At 46.6% G+C, this 16,878-nt stretch overlaps 1 protein-coding gene across 1 annotated transcript; it reads left to right on the forward strand.

The window, feature by feature from the left end:
- The first annotated feature begins 2,226 nt into the window (after window positions 1-2,226).
- Window positions 2,227-16,581, forward strand: Cplx4 (complexin 4). The gene is made up of 3 exons (XM_087896283.1): window positions 2,227-2,393; window positions 5,135-5,222; window positions 16,346-16,581. The coding sequence occupies exons 1-3, from the start codon at window positions 2,227-2,229 to the stop codon at window positions 16,571-16,573; spliced, it is 483 nt and encodes a 160-aa protein (XP_087752409.1). The 3' UTR covers window positions 16,574-16,581.
- The last annotated feature ends 297 nt before the right edge of the window (window positions 16,582-16,878 follow it).

Below are 16,878 nucleotides of genomic sequence, written 5' to 3' on the forward strand. Positions count from 1 at the left end.
ATTTCCACACTGGTGTGATGACATCTAAGAGTTTTTGCAAGACTGGGTGTGAGCACACACACAAAGACAGAGAGAGAGAAGGAGAAAACGTTTAACAGGCTAGTTTGGAGTTTAGAATGGATACCTTCTCCATTAACAGTATTAATAAATTTTTAATGAAGTGCAATTTTTGTATTTTAAAATAAATCCAAGTAATTTAACTAACTATAACAAAATGGGTTTTAATTTTCATTATTTTGGACTTTTGTTTTGCTAAGGTATAGTACTTACTCTATGATTCAGACCACTCATCCAAATTGGCTGTTGGCATAGCTCTGTGGCTTCACTCTCTGACCATACCTTTCACAGAGGACAGAACTTCAGCAGGCTGTCCTTTGCTATAGAAGACTAATGTGCTTGGATATAAAATACTAAGAGAGGATTTCTCTGCTCTAAACTGTGAGAGGGGAAAACCCCACAAGGTCTAAAGGTTAAGACTTAGAATTCACTGTCTTAAAGGCTCTGTGAGACCCCTCGGGGAGATGAGCTACATAGCTCCCCTTTAGCAGGAGTTTGGAGGTAGTGTTTGAGTGTGCTAAGTTCCCAGCTACCTATCTGACAACAAAAGTCGGGGCAAGGGTTAATACTTGTCTTCAGTGAATTTCTAATTCATTCCACATTATCTATTTTGGTCTTTAATGCCGAAGCTATTGGAGCCGCATTTAAAACAGATTAGTAGAAGGGAAAATAGGCCGTGAAATATATATAGTGAACATGTTACAGAAAAAAAAAACCACCAAAACCCAGGTTATCTGTTTCCGTTACTCTGAGGAGTGGTGGCCTATGTCCGGAGGATTGTTCCTGCTGAGAAAATAATGAGCATTAATTACAAATAAGGTTTCTGTCCATCTCCCTCCCCCAGCTCTTTAACCAGAAACATTTGAACATAGATTCAAGCAGTGGTTCTCAACCTTCCTAATGATGTGACCCTTTAATACAGTTCTTTATGTGATCACTCCCAACCATAATTATTGGTTATTATTATTGCTATTTTTATTTTTATTGCTACTTCATAACTGTCATTTTGCTACTGTTATGAATCGTAATGTAAATACCTGATGTGCAGGATATCTGATATGTGACCCTGTGAAAGGGTCATCCAATGCCCGCCCTCGTAGGGGTTGCGACCCCCAGGTTGAGAACTACTGGAGTAATGGCTTAGCTGCAGTCAGTTCTTACCTTGACCTGAAGAAAGCCATAGCCAGAGAGAATGCACCGTTACAGCACACTGTGGAGGGCCGTAGCCGAGCTAAAGCACATCACCCAGGAAGAGCACTGTGTATAAAGGAAAAAGAGAGGCAATGCATGCTGAGGGCTTGGCTCACCTGGGGTCCTGTCTCTTAGAGTGACAAAACCAGATGAATGGCACTTCCATGCAGCAGAAGAAGCTAAGCAACTCTCCCTGGGTGCGCTAAAGACCATGGCTCACCCCTTGAACCCTCTCGCCTGGTTTGTGTATTCTGGGTGAGACACCATTCCTAGTGAAGTGGAACCAAACTGAGCGGAACCCCAAAGCAACGCTTGCCTAAGACTTAGAGTCCCGTGAGATCAGATATGGATCAAAAGCCTTACTTTTGCTTAATACAGCATTCTGGGGCTTGAATCTCACTGGACTGTCTCCAACAGGATGTTGTACTCCAGGGCTGGGATGTGGAAATTCCACAGCAGCCGTCTAATCACTTGGCTCCAATTAATATAATTGAAATGGGCCTCCTGATGAAGCCGCGCTGTCTATATACTTTGAACTTCAGGGAATGGGAGCATTGCTCAAAGTCAGTATTCTGGCCTGACATGTGCAAGGTCCTGCACTCAACCTCCAGCTCTGACCAAAAATAAAATAAAATAAAATAAAATTTAGAAGCCTAAGGAAAGCAGAGCAGGGAATGAGTGGGGCTTCTGCCCCGTAAAATTAGCTGAGTGTATTAATCATAAGGCAGAAGGTTGAATCTGACTGCGGGTTTTAGTAATCGGAACCATCTGCCTCTATGCTGAGTTCACCCTCTAATCCAGCTTACGACTAGCAAAAGCACTCTCTCTACCACTGTGCCCTTGGACAGAGGAGGCTGCGCAAATCCTGCGCTCCCAAATGTGTGGCTGTGGTTGAGAACATTTGGAGGTTTTGCTTTGGTCTGGTTTGTTTACTGTCAGGCTTTGACTGGGTTTCAGTTCTCTCAGGCAGAGACAACCATGGCTTTCTTTGTGAAAAGCATGATAAGTAACCAGGTAAAGAATTTAGGATTTGGAGGGGGGTCTGAAGAAAAGAAAGAAGAAGGAGGGACCTCGGACCCCGCAGCAGCTCAAGGGATGACTAGAGAGGAATATGAGGAGTACCAGAAGCAGATGATTGAAGAGAAGTGAGTACCCGGACATCAGTCCCCTGTAGAGCAGCTCCATCCCGACTGCCAGCCTCCGGGGGCCCAGGCTGATGGCTCTTGGCTTCCAAGGATGCTTTTCCTTTGACCTTTACCTCTAGCCCGCTGAAAGTTGGTTCTGCTTAAGGAGACCCCTGCAGCATCGCTGCCTCTGCACGCTGCTGATAGAGATGGACTGGACGGAGCAAGCGAGTCTGTCCACCATGCTTAATGCAGCTTAACACTTCCTGGTTTAGGCACATTTGTAATTGGCCTTGCTTTAATTGGTCAAGTCAAAAAAAAAAACGGTGTGTCTTTTTAATCTTTTGGATTAAAGGCCTTGGGTCGCCCAGGTGTGGGCATTTGGGGGCATCACCAAAGGGTACACGTGAAAGTTTGGGAAATTGAGTTGCATGCAGTATTTTCTTCAAAAGAAAAAATAGAGGGAGTATAAATAAATACGTAACTCAGGATAATATGCATGCTGAAGTGTTCTGGGGAGGTGTTCTGATATTTGCAACTTTCAATATATCAAAAAGTAAGAAGAAATTAATAGAATGGTAGGTATGTGTTTCGAAACATGGGATACGAAATGGAGACGCCAGGTCGTTGAAAAGTGGCTTTCAATCTAAGGTTCTTCCAGGTTTCCTGTATGTTTGAAAGTTCTCCTAATAAAATTGAGGGGAAAGGATCTACTTCCTACCCACACGGCAGGGCATTAACCTCTGGGATAAATCACTGTTTCCTAATTCTCTAAAACTTAGAAGGCTGAACAGAATGTTGTCTCAGGACTATTTCAGAACGTTCTGGAAGTAGAATTGAGTCAAGACCACTTGAGTCCCAGGCACATTTAGTTTGATTGTTTGCTTCAGATGTAGCTTGTCTTCAAAGTCAGCCTTTTGTGTAATGCTTGGAATTACTTCGCATCTTCAAGTTAAAAAAAAAAAAGGCACTTTTCACCTAAAAAAAATTGAAAACAGGACTTTTTTTCCCTGCAAATAGTGCTTTGTGCAAAGATGCCCCACAAAGTCTATAAGCAGAACACTTACCAGGCCTGCCTTTGACACACAGGGAGACCCAAATGGCTGCTGACTGGGGCCACAAGCACTCTTTCCATTCCCTGCCTTTATCCCGTTCCCATGGCGCTGCTTTTCTGTCTCCTTACTCGAAGAGTAAGAGCACAGAACAGTGGAGAAGGCCAGCCAATTGCTTTTCAGTTCCCTTGTTATTCTTCAAACCATGATTAAGTCTCAGTCTCAGTCTCAATTCCAGCTTCCCAAAGAAACTTCTTGTATCCAACTTGGTCCATTTCAGTACAGCCAGTTGACAGTGCCTTTGGGCAAATTCAGCATTAATCATGCACTTCTCGGGGTAACTAGGGAAAGAAGCAATTCTTGTGAGCGTTGCACGCATTTCCCAAAGCTTTATGCTTTTGTATAGGTCATCATGACCCAGGAAATCCATTTCAAATTGGCCTAATCATGGGTCCAATTAGGTCAGTGGTTCTCAACCTACCTAATGCTGTGATCCTTTAATACAGTTCCTCATGGTGATCCCCAACCATAAAAGTATTTTCATTACTACTTCATAACTGTACTGCTGCTACTGTTATGAATCAAAATGTAAATGTCTGATATGCAGGATGTCTGATATGTGACACTGTTGGGAGCTGTGAACCCCCAGATCCTGAATTTCTTGTAAACAATGTGTTATGCTTGCAGATGCTCTGAGCACGAGACCCTCAGGAGTTCCTGATGGCAGGGGAGTGGTTTCTGGTGGGTTTGGCTGGGGCGTGGCTATCAGTTAAGGATCCCTATATAAGCTGCCCCTGAACACAATAAAGGGGGCATCCTTGGGGCATTCCTGTTTCAAGGATGACCCATGTGTCTGTCTGTGTATCCCTGTGTGTTTAAATCTCCAGGCCCTTGCCCGGCTGGCAAATGGTCCTGTAGAGCAGGCACCGCAGTAGAGGAGTAGTTGCCGTACTGTCATGTAGTACAGGCAGGCAGTACATGACCCCCAAAGAAGTCGCAACACACAGGATGAGAACCTCTGAATTAGGTCGTCTATTGAGCAGGGGCCCAGACTGGCGTGATGCGAATCCAGGCTGCTTCATTTGTAGACGGTGCTTCTGACTAGGGAAGCTAACACTGCCTGAACACTGTCACCAGGGCCTGGCATCAGTGACAATGATGGGAAACAACCTGGCATCGTGTCTTCAAACACCACAGCACCTCCAAAGGATGTCTCAGGCCCGGAATAGGATGCCTTGTTTTGTTGTTGTTGTTGTTTCGTTGGTTGATTGATGATTTTTGTTTGTTTGTTTTGCTTCTCTAAGTGCCCAAGGGAGAGGTTTATTAGAAACGCAGCCTCCCCAGGTTCTGAGGCAGCAGAGGAGGAGAAAGTGAGGAATCTGCCATCCCTGTGGGGAATGCTGAGGCTCAGGGTCCAGGACCATGCGGCCCATCTACAGCCATCTTTCTGATGCTCTTTGCCTACTTCATGAAGACATTCCCAGGCCAGGGTTGCCTGAGGACCTAGAGTCTGGAGTGCTGGAGTGTCGTGGTGATAACAAGAGAGAAGCAGATACTGGGGGCTTGAAGGGGGAAGTCTACATTTTCCCAAATGTCAGTGGTCAGTGCAATCAGTTATGACCCAAGGTCCTGCTCCCTGGGTACCAGCCGGAAGGTGTGGGGCTCTCTATCTCTTGTGACCCTGTCTCCTATTCTTTACCTGTTTCTTAGGATGGAGAGGGATGCTGCATTTACTCAGAAAAAGGCAGAGAGGGCATGCCTCCGAGTCCACCTCAGGGACAAATACAGGCTCCCGAAGGTAAGAAAGGGTCTCATTGTGCCTTAATAAAAAATGGAGAATGTTTGATTATCAGCAAGATCACATTGATGAATAAGCGTATGTCCTAATTTACATATGTGCTACTGTAAAAGGAGCATTGAACTAGGAGTTCATGTAAATGGCCTAATTTCTATGAATTTCCTATTTGACTCAAAAAAAAACATGACTACCGATGAATGAGGATCATGTATGTGTATATGTGTGTGGGGGAGACTTATGTGCGTGTACTTGTGTGTATGAGTGCCGGCAGGCATGTGAGATGGCTCCAGTGTGGCCAGAAGACAGCACTGGAACTGGTCCTTATTTGAGACAGGACCTCCTTGTGCTTATGGAACTCTTATACATCCGTACACAATGAGGGCGATGTCATAGCTGACATTTGTTAAGTTCTCTAGGTGTTGGGCAGTGTATTTCACATGTATCAACTCATTTAGGGCCTGTTCTCACCTCCATCTCATAGCAGAAGGTCTTACTCCCGTAGCTTCCGGCCTCTCTTGAAAAAGGACAATGGTCTCTCACTTTGGAAGATGATAGAGTAGAGGGGACTCTCGCCTGGCATCATCTGCTCCTCTCAAACCCTTTTAGAGGTCGCTGTGGTCCAACATGTCCCTGGCTAGTGGAGGGAGCGTGTATTGACATGCTATGGCACATGGCAAGAGAGAGAGAGGGCTGCCGCCGCTTGTTTTTAAAGCGAAAGACACCACACCCCAGTGGGCTGGTACCTCAAAAGCTATTGGTTGAAGGAGCAGTAATAGCTCCCGCAGCACTCTTCAATGAATCAGTCACCCCAGTTTCTGTGTGCCAAGCTGCCCTTCGGCTTTCCATTAGAAACGAGAGGAAGAAATGAAGCTCTCCATGGAGTCTGCAACTTCTATGCAGACTCTCTGGGAAGCGGTCGTCACCACAGTCACATGGGCATCTGCTTACCAAAGTCAGCTGACAGTGGAGGAGAACAGAACTGGGAAATCAACAGTAGAGTCTGGTAGTTTTCATTGCATGGCTTACCCATGCTCACACATGCCCTTTCTGATAAAGCTGCCTCCAGTGCACAGTGCTTGGATACGTCCCCTTCGCTTGACTGTTTCGCTTGACTGTGTGCCACGGGTCTGTGTGTGTGCATATGTGCCATGGGTCTGTGTGTGTGCATATGTGCCATGGGTCTGTGTGTGTGCATATGTGCCACAGGTCTGTGTGTATGCATATGTGCCACGGGTCTGTGTGTATGCATATATGCTATGGGCCTGTGTGTATGCATATGTGCCATGGGTCTGTGTGTATGCATATGTGCCACAGGTCTGTGTATATGCATATGTGCCGTGTGTCTGTGTATGCATATGCGCTATGGGTCTGTGTGTATGCATATGTGCCGTGTGTCTGTGTATGCATATGCGCCACGGGTCTGTGTGTGTGCATATGTGCCGTGTGTCTGTGTATGCATATGCGCCACGGGTCTGTGTGTGTGCATATGTGCCGAGGGTCTGTGTGGAGGTCTAAAGATAGCCTCTCTTGCTGCTTGTCACCTCCACTTGTTTGAGACAGTATCTCTCTTATCTCCACAGATGCCAGGCTAGCTTTTCAGCATGTAGAAAGTGTCCTGTCTCCACCTCCCAGCTCACCATAGGAATACTGGCTGCATGGCATACATACCTGCATCCAGCTTTACCTGGGTTCTGGGGATCTGAGCTCACATCCTCACACTGGTGTGGCAAGTATTTAGCCATTGAGCCATTTCTCCCAGTGAGCTGATTGTTTTCATGAGTCCTGCAAAGAAGGTCATCTAACTGCCTGCTATCACCTCCCTGAACACCCAAGGGAAAAAAAAAACTTTCATAGCTTGGAAGAATTAAGAGAGCTCAGGAAAACCAAATCTGAGTATGCCTAGTGAGTTACAAAACAGGTTGCACCCCAGGCTTCCTGACCACAAGCAGGAATGAAACATGAAAGAATTTGAACTCAGGTCCCTGTACCTATGGTACTGGTGTCTGTTCTTCCAGCCCGTAAACAATTGAGGGCAATTTTTGATCTCTATCTGTCTTAAAACAACACTAAAACATTCAGGTAACCTGCACCTCCCTACTACCTGACTCTTTTTGGGACAAGTCACTAAGTCCAACTCCCATGAGCACCAGAGGTTCCTCTGCCTTCATAAGCTCTGATGGTCTGCAAAGGCCTCCCTGACTGCCTCAGTTCCAAATACACAGACGAGAATTTCACTCAAGTACACCCACTGTTCATTGGCAAGCTGCCTTCAGCTCCCTGTGGTGCTTTTAGATTATGGCTCTGTTTTGTAAATTGATTCTATACGGTGTTTTAAGAAATTCCCAACGGTGTGAGAAACATGAAATCGCTGCTTGTGATAGATAGAATTGCCTGCTTTTTTGTAAAGTATGTAGAATTGGGATCCAGCATGGCTCTCTGTGAAAACAGGACTTAAAACTACAATTTAAAAAAAAAAAAATCCATCAGGTCATATTCCACTTAGTCTATGTAGCACCAGATGTAACTGACTTCCGGCATCTTGCATATGCCATTTAGCCACACTCTTGGGGGCCTCCTCTGCCTCCTGAGTTACGTGCTCCCTTTCCACTCACTGATGAGGTTCAGGGAGCAAAAGTTACAAGAGCCCGTGAGAATCAAATGCAGTTCTAGAGACAGACAGGCCGAGATCAGCACTGGAACAATGGCTTGCTCTCTCCAAGTATGGCAGCTCTGGATGGTGCCACCTACAGGTTTGACCACGGAGCTCACCCCAGAGCCTGGTTGCATAGACGATCCCCATGCCAGGTGCCCCCTAGTGGTAGTCATCTGAAGGGCTCTCCCTGTTTTATAAGCAGAGCCCTGACCTAGGTGGTAGCAGCGTTAGGACTCTGCAAAACAACTGTCTGGAGGCAATTTCCCTTCTGGACGCCCATCTCTTTGCTGTTGAGGATGAGAGTGTGCGTTTTAAATCTTCCTGTGGCATACTGGGGGAGAGTCCTGGCAACAACTCTCTGTGTTTTAACAGCTAGGATGGTAAGATTCTGCAGTGACATTAATTGGGGGTGAACTGACAGAAGTGGAATTTTAAACTGCAAGAGAAAATGGGGGAATGAGGTAGGGGTGCTACAAAGGCCACCCTTTTGTTCCAACATCGTCTCCAGTCAACTTGTCCCAGTGGTCACCCTGCTGGGCTTGACACACAATAGGCAAATCCTCATGCTTTTGCCCGGACTGTGCCTCAAGGCCCTTTTCACTGGCACCTTTGGGGCATTCTCAGAATACCACAGTCAGCATCTGAGCTGGAGACGCGCAGTCGCTGCATTTAAAAGTCAGAGACAGGGGCTGGAGAGATGGCTTAGTGGTTAAGAGCATTGCTTGCTCTTCCAAAGGTCCTGAGTTCAATTCCCAGCAACCACATGGTGGCTCACAACCATCTGTAATGAGGTCTGGTGCCCTCTCTGGCCTGCAGGTATATACACAGACAGAATATTGTATACATAAAAAAAAAAAAAGTCAGAGACCCCGGACTGCAAACAAGAGTCACTCCCTTGCCACTTGGCCTCCAGACACAGTCACTGGCTGTCTGATAGGGAGCGCCCAAGGCCCCTAGGAACCTAGCCACTGAGTGGCTCCTATGCAAGACCATCTGAGGAACACGTCATCATGGACAGCCCCCAACAATCACTACGTTCTCTTCCTAGAATAGATCTGGGTTCCAGGCTGACCACCTGACTTCAGCTCCTTAGCACCTGCACCTGAGAGCTTTTTACTTTCTTTATATATTTACTTTTTACTTCCAGGGAAGCATGTGCCATGGGTGCACACTCAATACCCAATCCTGAAGGACATGTAAATAGAGATGTTTATGAGAGATTGCAAAGCCTACTGGGACAATTATTCTTCATTCGGTGCTCTTCTTTGCCCCATCTCCTCATGCACTCTCTAAACTGTCTCCCCACAGTGCTAGACTTTAGAACTGAGCAGGTGGGCTAACAACGAAATTGGCAGTGGGCAGAGAATGAATGGGCTCTCATGAACTCCTAACAGCCACCCCTTCCATACAACATTTGTAGCACATGCAGCCCTGTGTCATCTGATGATATCTATGGAAGGTCACCAGGCAAAGTGGAGTGTTAGCAGTCCATAGGAAACTGGACAAATTCGACACATCCCAGGCTCTCCATTCACAATACCCTAGGGTCACCAACACCACGGTTACATAACTGCAGGAGTCAGTTTAGACCTGTTCCCTTGACCAAAACCAAACAAGGAACAAATCTGAGAAAAATGCCTTCCCGGGAGCTGTCAGGTTTAATGAGGGCAGCTGTGTCACATTTAGGAATTAGAACTGTATTTTCTAAAGAGGTTACTTGCCTGGTGTTTCTTAGGAAAGAGGGTTTCACTCTGTTACTGGCTGGGAAAAAAAAAATAGTGATTCTTAAAACTGAAGCAGCATAGGCTTTTGGATGGCCATTGTTAACTGCAGTGGTTAGATAAGTCGTTGAAAAAATGCGATAACCACGTTGCAACTCTCAAAGGGATGCATGTTGCAGTTCTCGATGTATATGTTGGGCATGTTGTCATGATGGGCATCGTTGCACACAGCCGGTGTTGGGTTCCTCTGGTTTTTGGCTAGAGACCATTGGAGCGTTTAGGATGCCGTGTGTCATCCCTGCTCATGTTAGGGGGATCCCCGGTACCACTTAGTTATCCCTTGCTGGGCACCTTCAGTGTCTCTTTCTCTATGGACTCCCTGGGGGAAAATGCCTCCATCCCATCTAAAACAGGCAGGCAGCACTTGCCCCTCAGCACGCCTTCCCTGGCTTGGTTCCTGCCGCAGGCTCCATCTTTCTTTAACTCGGTGGTTCTTAACCTTCCTAATGCTGTGACTCTTTAATACGCAGAGAGAAAGAAAAAGAGAGAATGAGAGAATATACTACTCCTGATTGAATGATTGTGATTGGGCTAACAGAAAGAGAAAAGAAAAGAATACCCCATACCCAAAGGACAATATATTAGAAACATCAGAAATAACCTGCCATAAGAAGTATATAAATACATTTTCATGCAAAGAATAGGACTGGATTGGGCATCACAGTGTTGTATACAACAAAGGGCTACTTGATATTATAATTAAAATGTCATATTTTTCTAATTCAGTAAGTCACATGTTTTACATAAAGCTACAAGAGTCTCTCTAAAAGTAAGTGAACCCTGTCCCCAGTCGACTCAGATTGTATATGTAAGTCAGGGAAATTAATAAGAGAAAAGAGTTCCACAGTGTGCCCCAATCCTATTAACAGAATTGTCAATCTGGGTCAGTCACTGGAGAGCATGCTGTCCCCCTGCTGAGCTGAGAGACTTAGTTACACCTGGTGTTTGTCTGCTCCATGAAGGGCATTGCTCATTATGCAAGTCTCTCAACAGGACAGTCTTTGAATGTGTCATATTGAAATCTCCACTAGAATTTAATTCAAAGTCTGCTTCGGTTTAAAAAATTATAATAATAAAGATGGCTCAAGGCTTCTACAGCAGTCTTTTTTCAGGGAGGCCTGGTGAAGTCCCCTCCTCTTGCCTCCCTCCTCCCTCTCCTCCCCTCCCCTCTGCCTGCCCTGGTTCCCTTTGCTCCTCCTCCCCAGCCCCCTGAGCAGCAGTGGACTGGATGTCCAGAGGGACATGGCATCCTGAGACACAAAGAGGCAGAATTTTCTACTTCACAGCAGCTTTCTCACTGAGGCCTTCCAACACCTATGGATGTCAGATAAAATACCAACTCAGAGAGCAAGGCAACTCCTCAGGATTACACAGTCTGTACATGGATGGTGGGAACCTAAACTGACTTAGCCCTACGGGCCATACTGTCCTGCCGGGCCCCTCTGCTGGATTAACAGTCACGAAAAGACATTCCTAACAGGGAAAACGATGACCTGTGTTGCTGGTCTTGTTGGGTATTTCAGGTTGGTCTTCAACTGTTGGCAATCCTTCTGTCTCAGCCCTCCAAGGGCTGGAATTATAGGCATAAACCATCACACCCACAGGAACCGACACTTTTGCAAGCATCTGCCTTATAGGACCTGTGGCAAGAAATGATTACTGAAGGTGATGATGGCATATAACAGGAAACACCTAACCACCCAGCTGTTTGATATATCACACACCCAAAATAAGCAGGCAAGCCTCAAATGGAACCAGATCCCCCTTACTTCAAACAGGTATTGGCTTAGTCACACTCAACTTCATGAAGGCAGAACCATCTGCAGTGACATTACCTCATCTCAAGTGTGATCAGAGATGAAGGGACAAAACCCAGAGAAAAGGAAATCTAAGATCCAGGGTTAGGCTCACTCTTGGGCAAAAGGTCAGGGGTCAGTGATAGGGAAGGACACTCTCAGAATATGGGGCTGTTTAAATAACAGGGTATCCAGACTGGCAACAAAGAGTACAAGTCTGGTGAAGATTAAAAGGTTAAGATAATCTTGCATAGAAAAGCTTGCATAGAAATAGTCTGTACTTAGCTGCATCAAAAATGTCTCAAAGGTGATAGTCAGAAATGAGAGCCAGCCAGTTGATACTTGTCCTGTAGTCTCAACACTTATTTGGGAGGCTGGGACAGCAGGATTGCCAAAAATTCAAGGTCAGCCAGGCTCCTTAGTGACAACCAGGCCAGCAAAGTTGCAGAGTCAAACTCTGTCTCAGTAACAACAATAAATTGGACATGATGGCACACACCTTTAATTCCAGCCTTTGAGTAGTAGAGGCTAAGATCAGGAGTTCAAAGCCACCCTTGGCTACATAGTGAGTTGAAGGCAAACCTGGGCTGAATGAGACCATGTCAAAAACAGAAAGAAAATAGAAAGAAATAAATGGGGGGTATATAATTCTAGAAATGGGATCAACGAAAGACCCTAAGAATGAAGTATGGCCCCTGTGTCCTCTGGTTGTATACTGACTTTTCTTGTCAACCCCTTTAGACTCGGTCCCCTCCCAGAGCTGCTTCCAGCCCCCACAGCGATCCTGGCTCTCATCTCTACTTGTACTTGTGTAAAGGGGGCTGTAACAGGCATGACTGCCTTTCCTGGGGTGTGAACACTGTCAGGATGTTCATGGTCTCCCAGCCTACGTTTTATCTCTGGGCAGTAGGAAGTCTGGGTAAAACAGTCACGATCCAGGAGTAGACAGGGTCCCAGCAGCAGACTGTTCCCTAGGGGAGGTGGAAACAAAGCTTCCTTGTCTGCTCCATCCACCCTGCCCACTCTCCTGTTTGCATGGCCTTGGCTCCTGTCTGAGCTCTCTCACCCTTTACTTTAGACTGTCTCAGGCCTTCTCTTTCCCAAGGACCCTTTCAGCAGGAGCTTAAACACAGCTTCTCGCCTTCCTCTGAAGTATTCCTAACCACAGCTACCCTTTTCCCAGAGCTGGGATTTGGGGCAGGGAGTTTTCACAGCATGTCTTATTTGGTATACTCTGAGTGACCCTTCCACTCAGCTTTGGACATGGAAAATAAGGTACTCCAGGTAACAGCATGATTGACAGATTTGGAACTTGACCCCAGGTCTTCTGGCTTCCCTTCAGCCTCCCAAATACTGCAGGCCACCTTGCAGGAAGACAGTTGGAGGCTACAGATTTCACAAATGACACCCATTAAGCCAGCCCTAGCTCTAGGACCAGCTCACTGATCATCTGACAATCCCATTCGATATGAGCTTCAGTTTATATAGAAGGAAATAAAGTTCTGAAAGGTTAGGTGTGGTGGAGCAACTGTAAGTGGGTAGCTTGCAGTCTCATCGGGCAACTGGACTCTCCAGCCAATGACTTGACCCCCAATGCGAGTATGAGAATTAGTGGGTAGCTTTGAGGACAGAACTCATCTTGGAGGATAGCCCTGAGGACAGAACTCGTCATAGTGAGGAGGATGCTGTAGGATCTCTGAGCAAATAACAGGTATGATCTGTGTCCCCATATTAGATTCTGCTGAACTCAGAAGAAAGGCGAGCAAACTGCATCCACCTTCAAAAACTGTAAAGTGGTGGGCCCAGGGCTTGAGTAGTAGCACCAGAAATCCCGGGACTAGATCAAATTTAGCCTGCCCTAAGTGTCTGGATCGGCAGCTCTGGGTAGGACCCCAGAATTCACTTTTAGGAAGGTCTCAGTGATGCTGTTGCTGCCAGAGGGAGTCCCATTGTGAGAGCAACTTTTGTGGAAGTGGGGTGATGGAGATCCCTCCCCCACCTTGTCAGGCAGGGTGGATCCCAACCTTGCATCTTCCCTGGACAAGTGGATGAGGGAGGAAGCCATTAAGACACTTTCTTGGATGCTTAAGAGGAATGCTTTGTGCTAGGTTATCCAGGCAGATGGGGCTGCGAGATTCCTGTCCTTTGTAGGAGTGTGGGTTTGGTGTTTCACTGGCTGGCTGGCACACATATGCATCCCCCTGCCTTCCAGTGCTGAACTCTAGGCCCACAGTGGTCGCTCTGCCCAGAGGCATTCTTTCCAGAGTTCAGCCTGCTGACGAATACAGAGATTTTACTCCTGATCACAGGGGAAGAGCCAGGACCCCCAGGATTGTCTTTTAAATCATTTACATTTGATTGGGGGTGCGATGTTCCTGTTTTGCAGGAACTCAAAGAGAATTGAATGAAGTCTTTTTCTCACTACTCCAGCAGAAATGCCCAGAGGATAATCTACAAGAAAAGCGAATAGGTAAATAAAAACAAATGGAAATGCAGAATTGGCTGGGAGCCCCCTGGGGATTTACTAATTACTCTCACAATGCTTTGAGTAGGAACTAATTAATCTCGTAAGCACTGGGAGGGGCTAAGTCACGTGCCAAGTGCAGGACTGGGCTACCTCATCTCCAGAGGCTGAGTTGGAGGTTTATAGAGAGAGCCTGTGTGAGGATCATCTCCCCCAAAGCATCTAGCACATGCCTCCCAAGCTCATTCTAGAGCCAGACTCGCTGTCACTCTACTCGGATCCAGATAACTGGGACCCTAGGGAAAGGTTGCTGGGTTCTACATCCCCAAGGCTCGCCTAGAGAACTTCAGAGGTGCGGGATGACTTCAGCCACCATGTCCCTCCAAACCCATTTAGAGATAGAGAATAGTACATGTGCTATCCTAAAATGTACCTCCCAGATCTCGCGACAATTGGTTTCTGATCATCTCTGCTCGGCACCCAGGCAAGGGGCGCTTTCATCTCCCTTAGGTGGTGACTTTATCAAGGAGCTCAACGGATACTAATCTGTCTTAATTCAAATCAGTGTGACCTGATTAAAAGTAATAAGTCACCACGAGTGACTTGGTGAGCGTTAATAGTAAATATAAGGCTGAACAAAACCTACAGGGTGGGCGCTAACAGGCCTTTTCTATCATCGCCGTTTTAATACCCTTTACTTCCCCCTCTGTAGTCCTGAAATAAAGTTCACCATACGTTACAACCTGATAGAAACTGGCTGAGAGCTGTCATCTGGGACACAAGCTACTCCGAACCTCTCCCAAGGAAACTTTGATTTTCTCTAGCTTTTTCTTATTGCTAAGAGCTCTGCAGCATAAAGGGCAGGAGCCTAGGGGCAGCACACTAGAAAATCCTGCTGCATCCAGGTTACTTGGCAATAGAGCCAGTCACGCAGAGTGCCAACAAGGAACCATGCCTATAACCCACCTGATTCTGTGTTCCTGAGGGAGGCCCAGGACAGCAGAAGGGAAAGAAGGAGCAATGGTTAAGCAGGAGTTGCTGCTCAAATATAAAAGGTCATGCGGGTGGTCACTGCCAACTCAAATGCCACCCCTAGAATGAGGGTCAACCAAACTCACGAGTCATGGCATGAGGCTGACAGGCTGTGCAGAATTTACAGTGCTGCTCTGAGAAAGAGCTGGGATGGACCCCCAGCTTCTGTGTGCAGACAGAGAGGGTTTCTGGGGCTGGAGATGTGGCTCACGGGTAAGAGCATCGGTTGCTCTTCCAGAACACCTGTGCTCAGTTCCCAGCACCCACCTGGCATGGTGACTCAAAACAGTCTGTAGCTTCGGTATCTGGGGATCCAATGTCCTGTTCTGGCTTCCAGGGTCACCATGGCATGCCTGTGTCTGTGGAGGCCACGTGGTGGCTCAAAAACATGTGTAACTGCAGTTCCAGGCACCACATGTGCATAATCCAAATACATGAGACAAAAAACCCACACACGTAAAATAAAAATAGAGTCAGAGAGAAAGAGAGAGGGCAGAGGGGAGGGGAGGTGGGGAGTGCTAGAGCGCTTCTGGACTTCTATTTTTGGGTACTGTTGCCAGGGTTTCTGATCCAGTAGGTCTGGGATAAGTAAGGTCACAGAATGTCTAACAGTCTCCTAGACTGTGCCAGGGCTGTTTGCTCTGGGAGCACAGATGGAAAACGCAATAGTAGTATGATGTTTTTTGCTCTTTTTCGCTCTTTTGAGGGACCTGCCACCCAGCTCTCAAAGAAATCACACACGGGGCTTATTCTTAGTTATGAGTGCCCGGCCTTAGCTTGGCTTGTTTCTTGCCAGTTTTTCTTAGATTATTTTATATTATTCCATCTACCTCTCCCTTGGGCTTTTCCGGTTCTCTTACTTCTGTAAATCTTGCTCTTACTCCATGGATTGCTGTGTAACTGGATGTCTGGCCCCTGATGCCCTCCTCCTTCTCTGGCCTTCTCCTTAGCCTTTCTCCCAGATCTCTCCTTCTGTATATTCTCTCTGCCTGCCAGTCTTGCCTCTCCTTTCTCCTGCCTCGCTGTTGGCCATTCAGACCGTCAAGTCCGGTTATTAGACCATCAGCTGTTTTAGACAGTCAAAGCAGAACAGCTCACAGAGTTAAACAAATGCAACATAAACAAAAGCAACAACCTTAACATAATATTCCCAACAGGAAAACTTTGGGCATAGAAGGATCTTGTCAGAGGGAAGGACCTTCCACCACGGAGCTGCAGTCTCTGCCGCTGCCTCCAGGTTCAGGGCCACAACACAACAGCCAAGCCTGTTGCTCCCATCGCTCATTCCTGACAGGCCTTTATTTTTATGCTGCGTTTACAGTTTGTTCAACTAGTTTTCCAGTTGGCCAATTTCAGAGTTATTTCTCTGTGTTATTTTTTCATATTTTTTCACATAGAGTGAAATGGATGAGACGCAAATCCAATTGGCTGGGGATGATGTGGACTTGCCAGAAGATCTCCGAAAGATGGTAGATGAAGACCAAGATGAGGAAGAGGAGAAGGATTCTATCCTTGGGCAGCTGCAGAACCTCCAGAACATGGACCTGGATACCATTAAAGAAAAGGCGCAGGCCACCTTCACAGAAATCAAGCAGTCGGCAGAACAGAAGTGTTCTGTCATGTGAGGGGTGGTGGAGGTGTGGAAGGAGAGAGGGAGGGCACCTGCAGGAAGACAGGTCTCCTGGGGGTGGGGGATGACGATAATGCATCATAATATAGCAAATTTATGTAGGGAAGCCATGATAAGAAAGGTATCTACGGGGGCTGGAAAGATGGCTCAGAGGTTAAGAGCACTGGCTGCTCTTCCAAAGGTCCTGAGTTCAATTCCCAGCAACCACATGATGGCTCACAACCATTTGTAATGATATCTAGTGCCCTCTTCTGACCTGCAGATGTACATGCAGGCAGAACACTGTATACATAATAAATA

This window comes from Myodes glareolus, chromosome 13, assembly GCF_982192425.1.
Source record: "Myodes glareolus chromosome 13, mMyoGla1.1, whole genome shotgun sequence".
In the NCBI taxonomy this organism is placed as follows: domain Eukaryota; kingdom Metazoa; phylum Chordata; class Mammalia; order Rodentia; family Cricetidae; genus Myodes; species Myodes glareolus.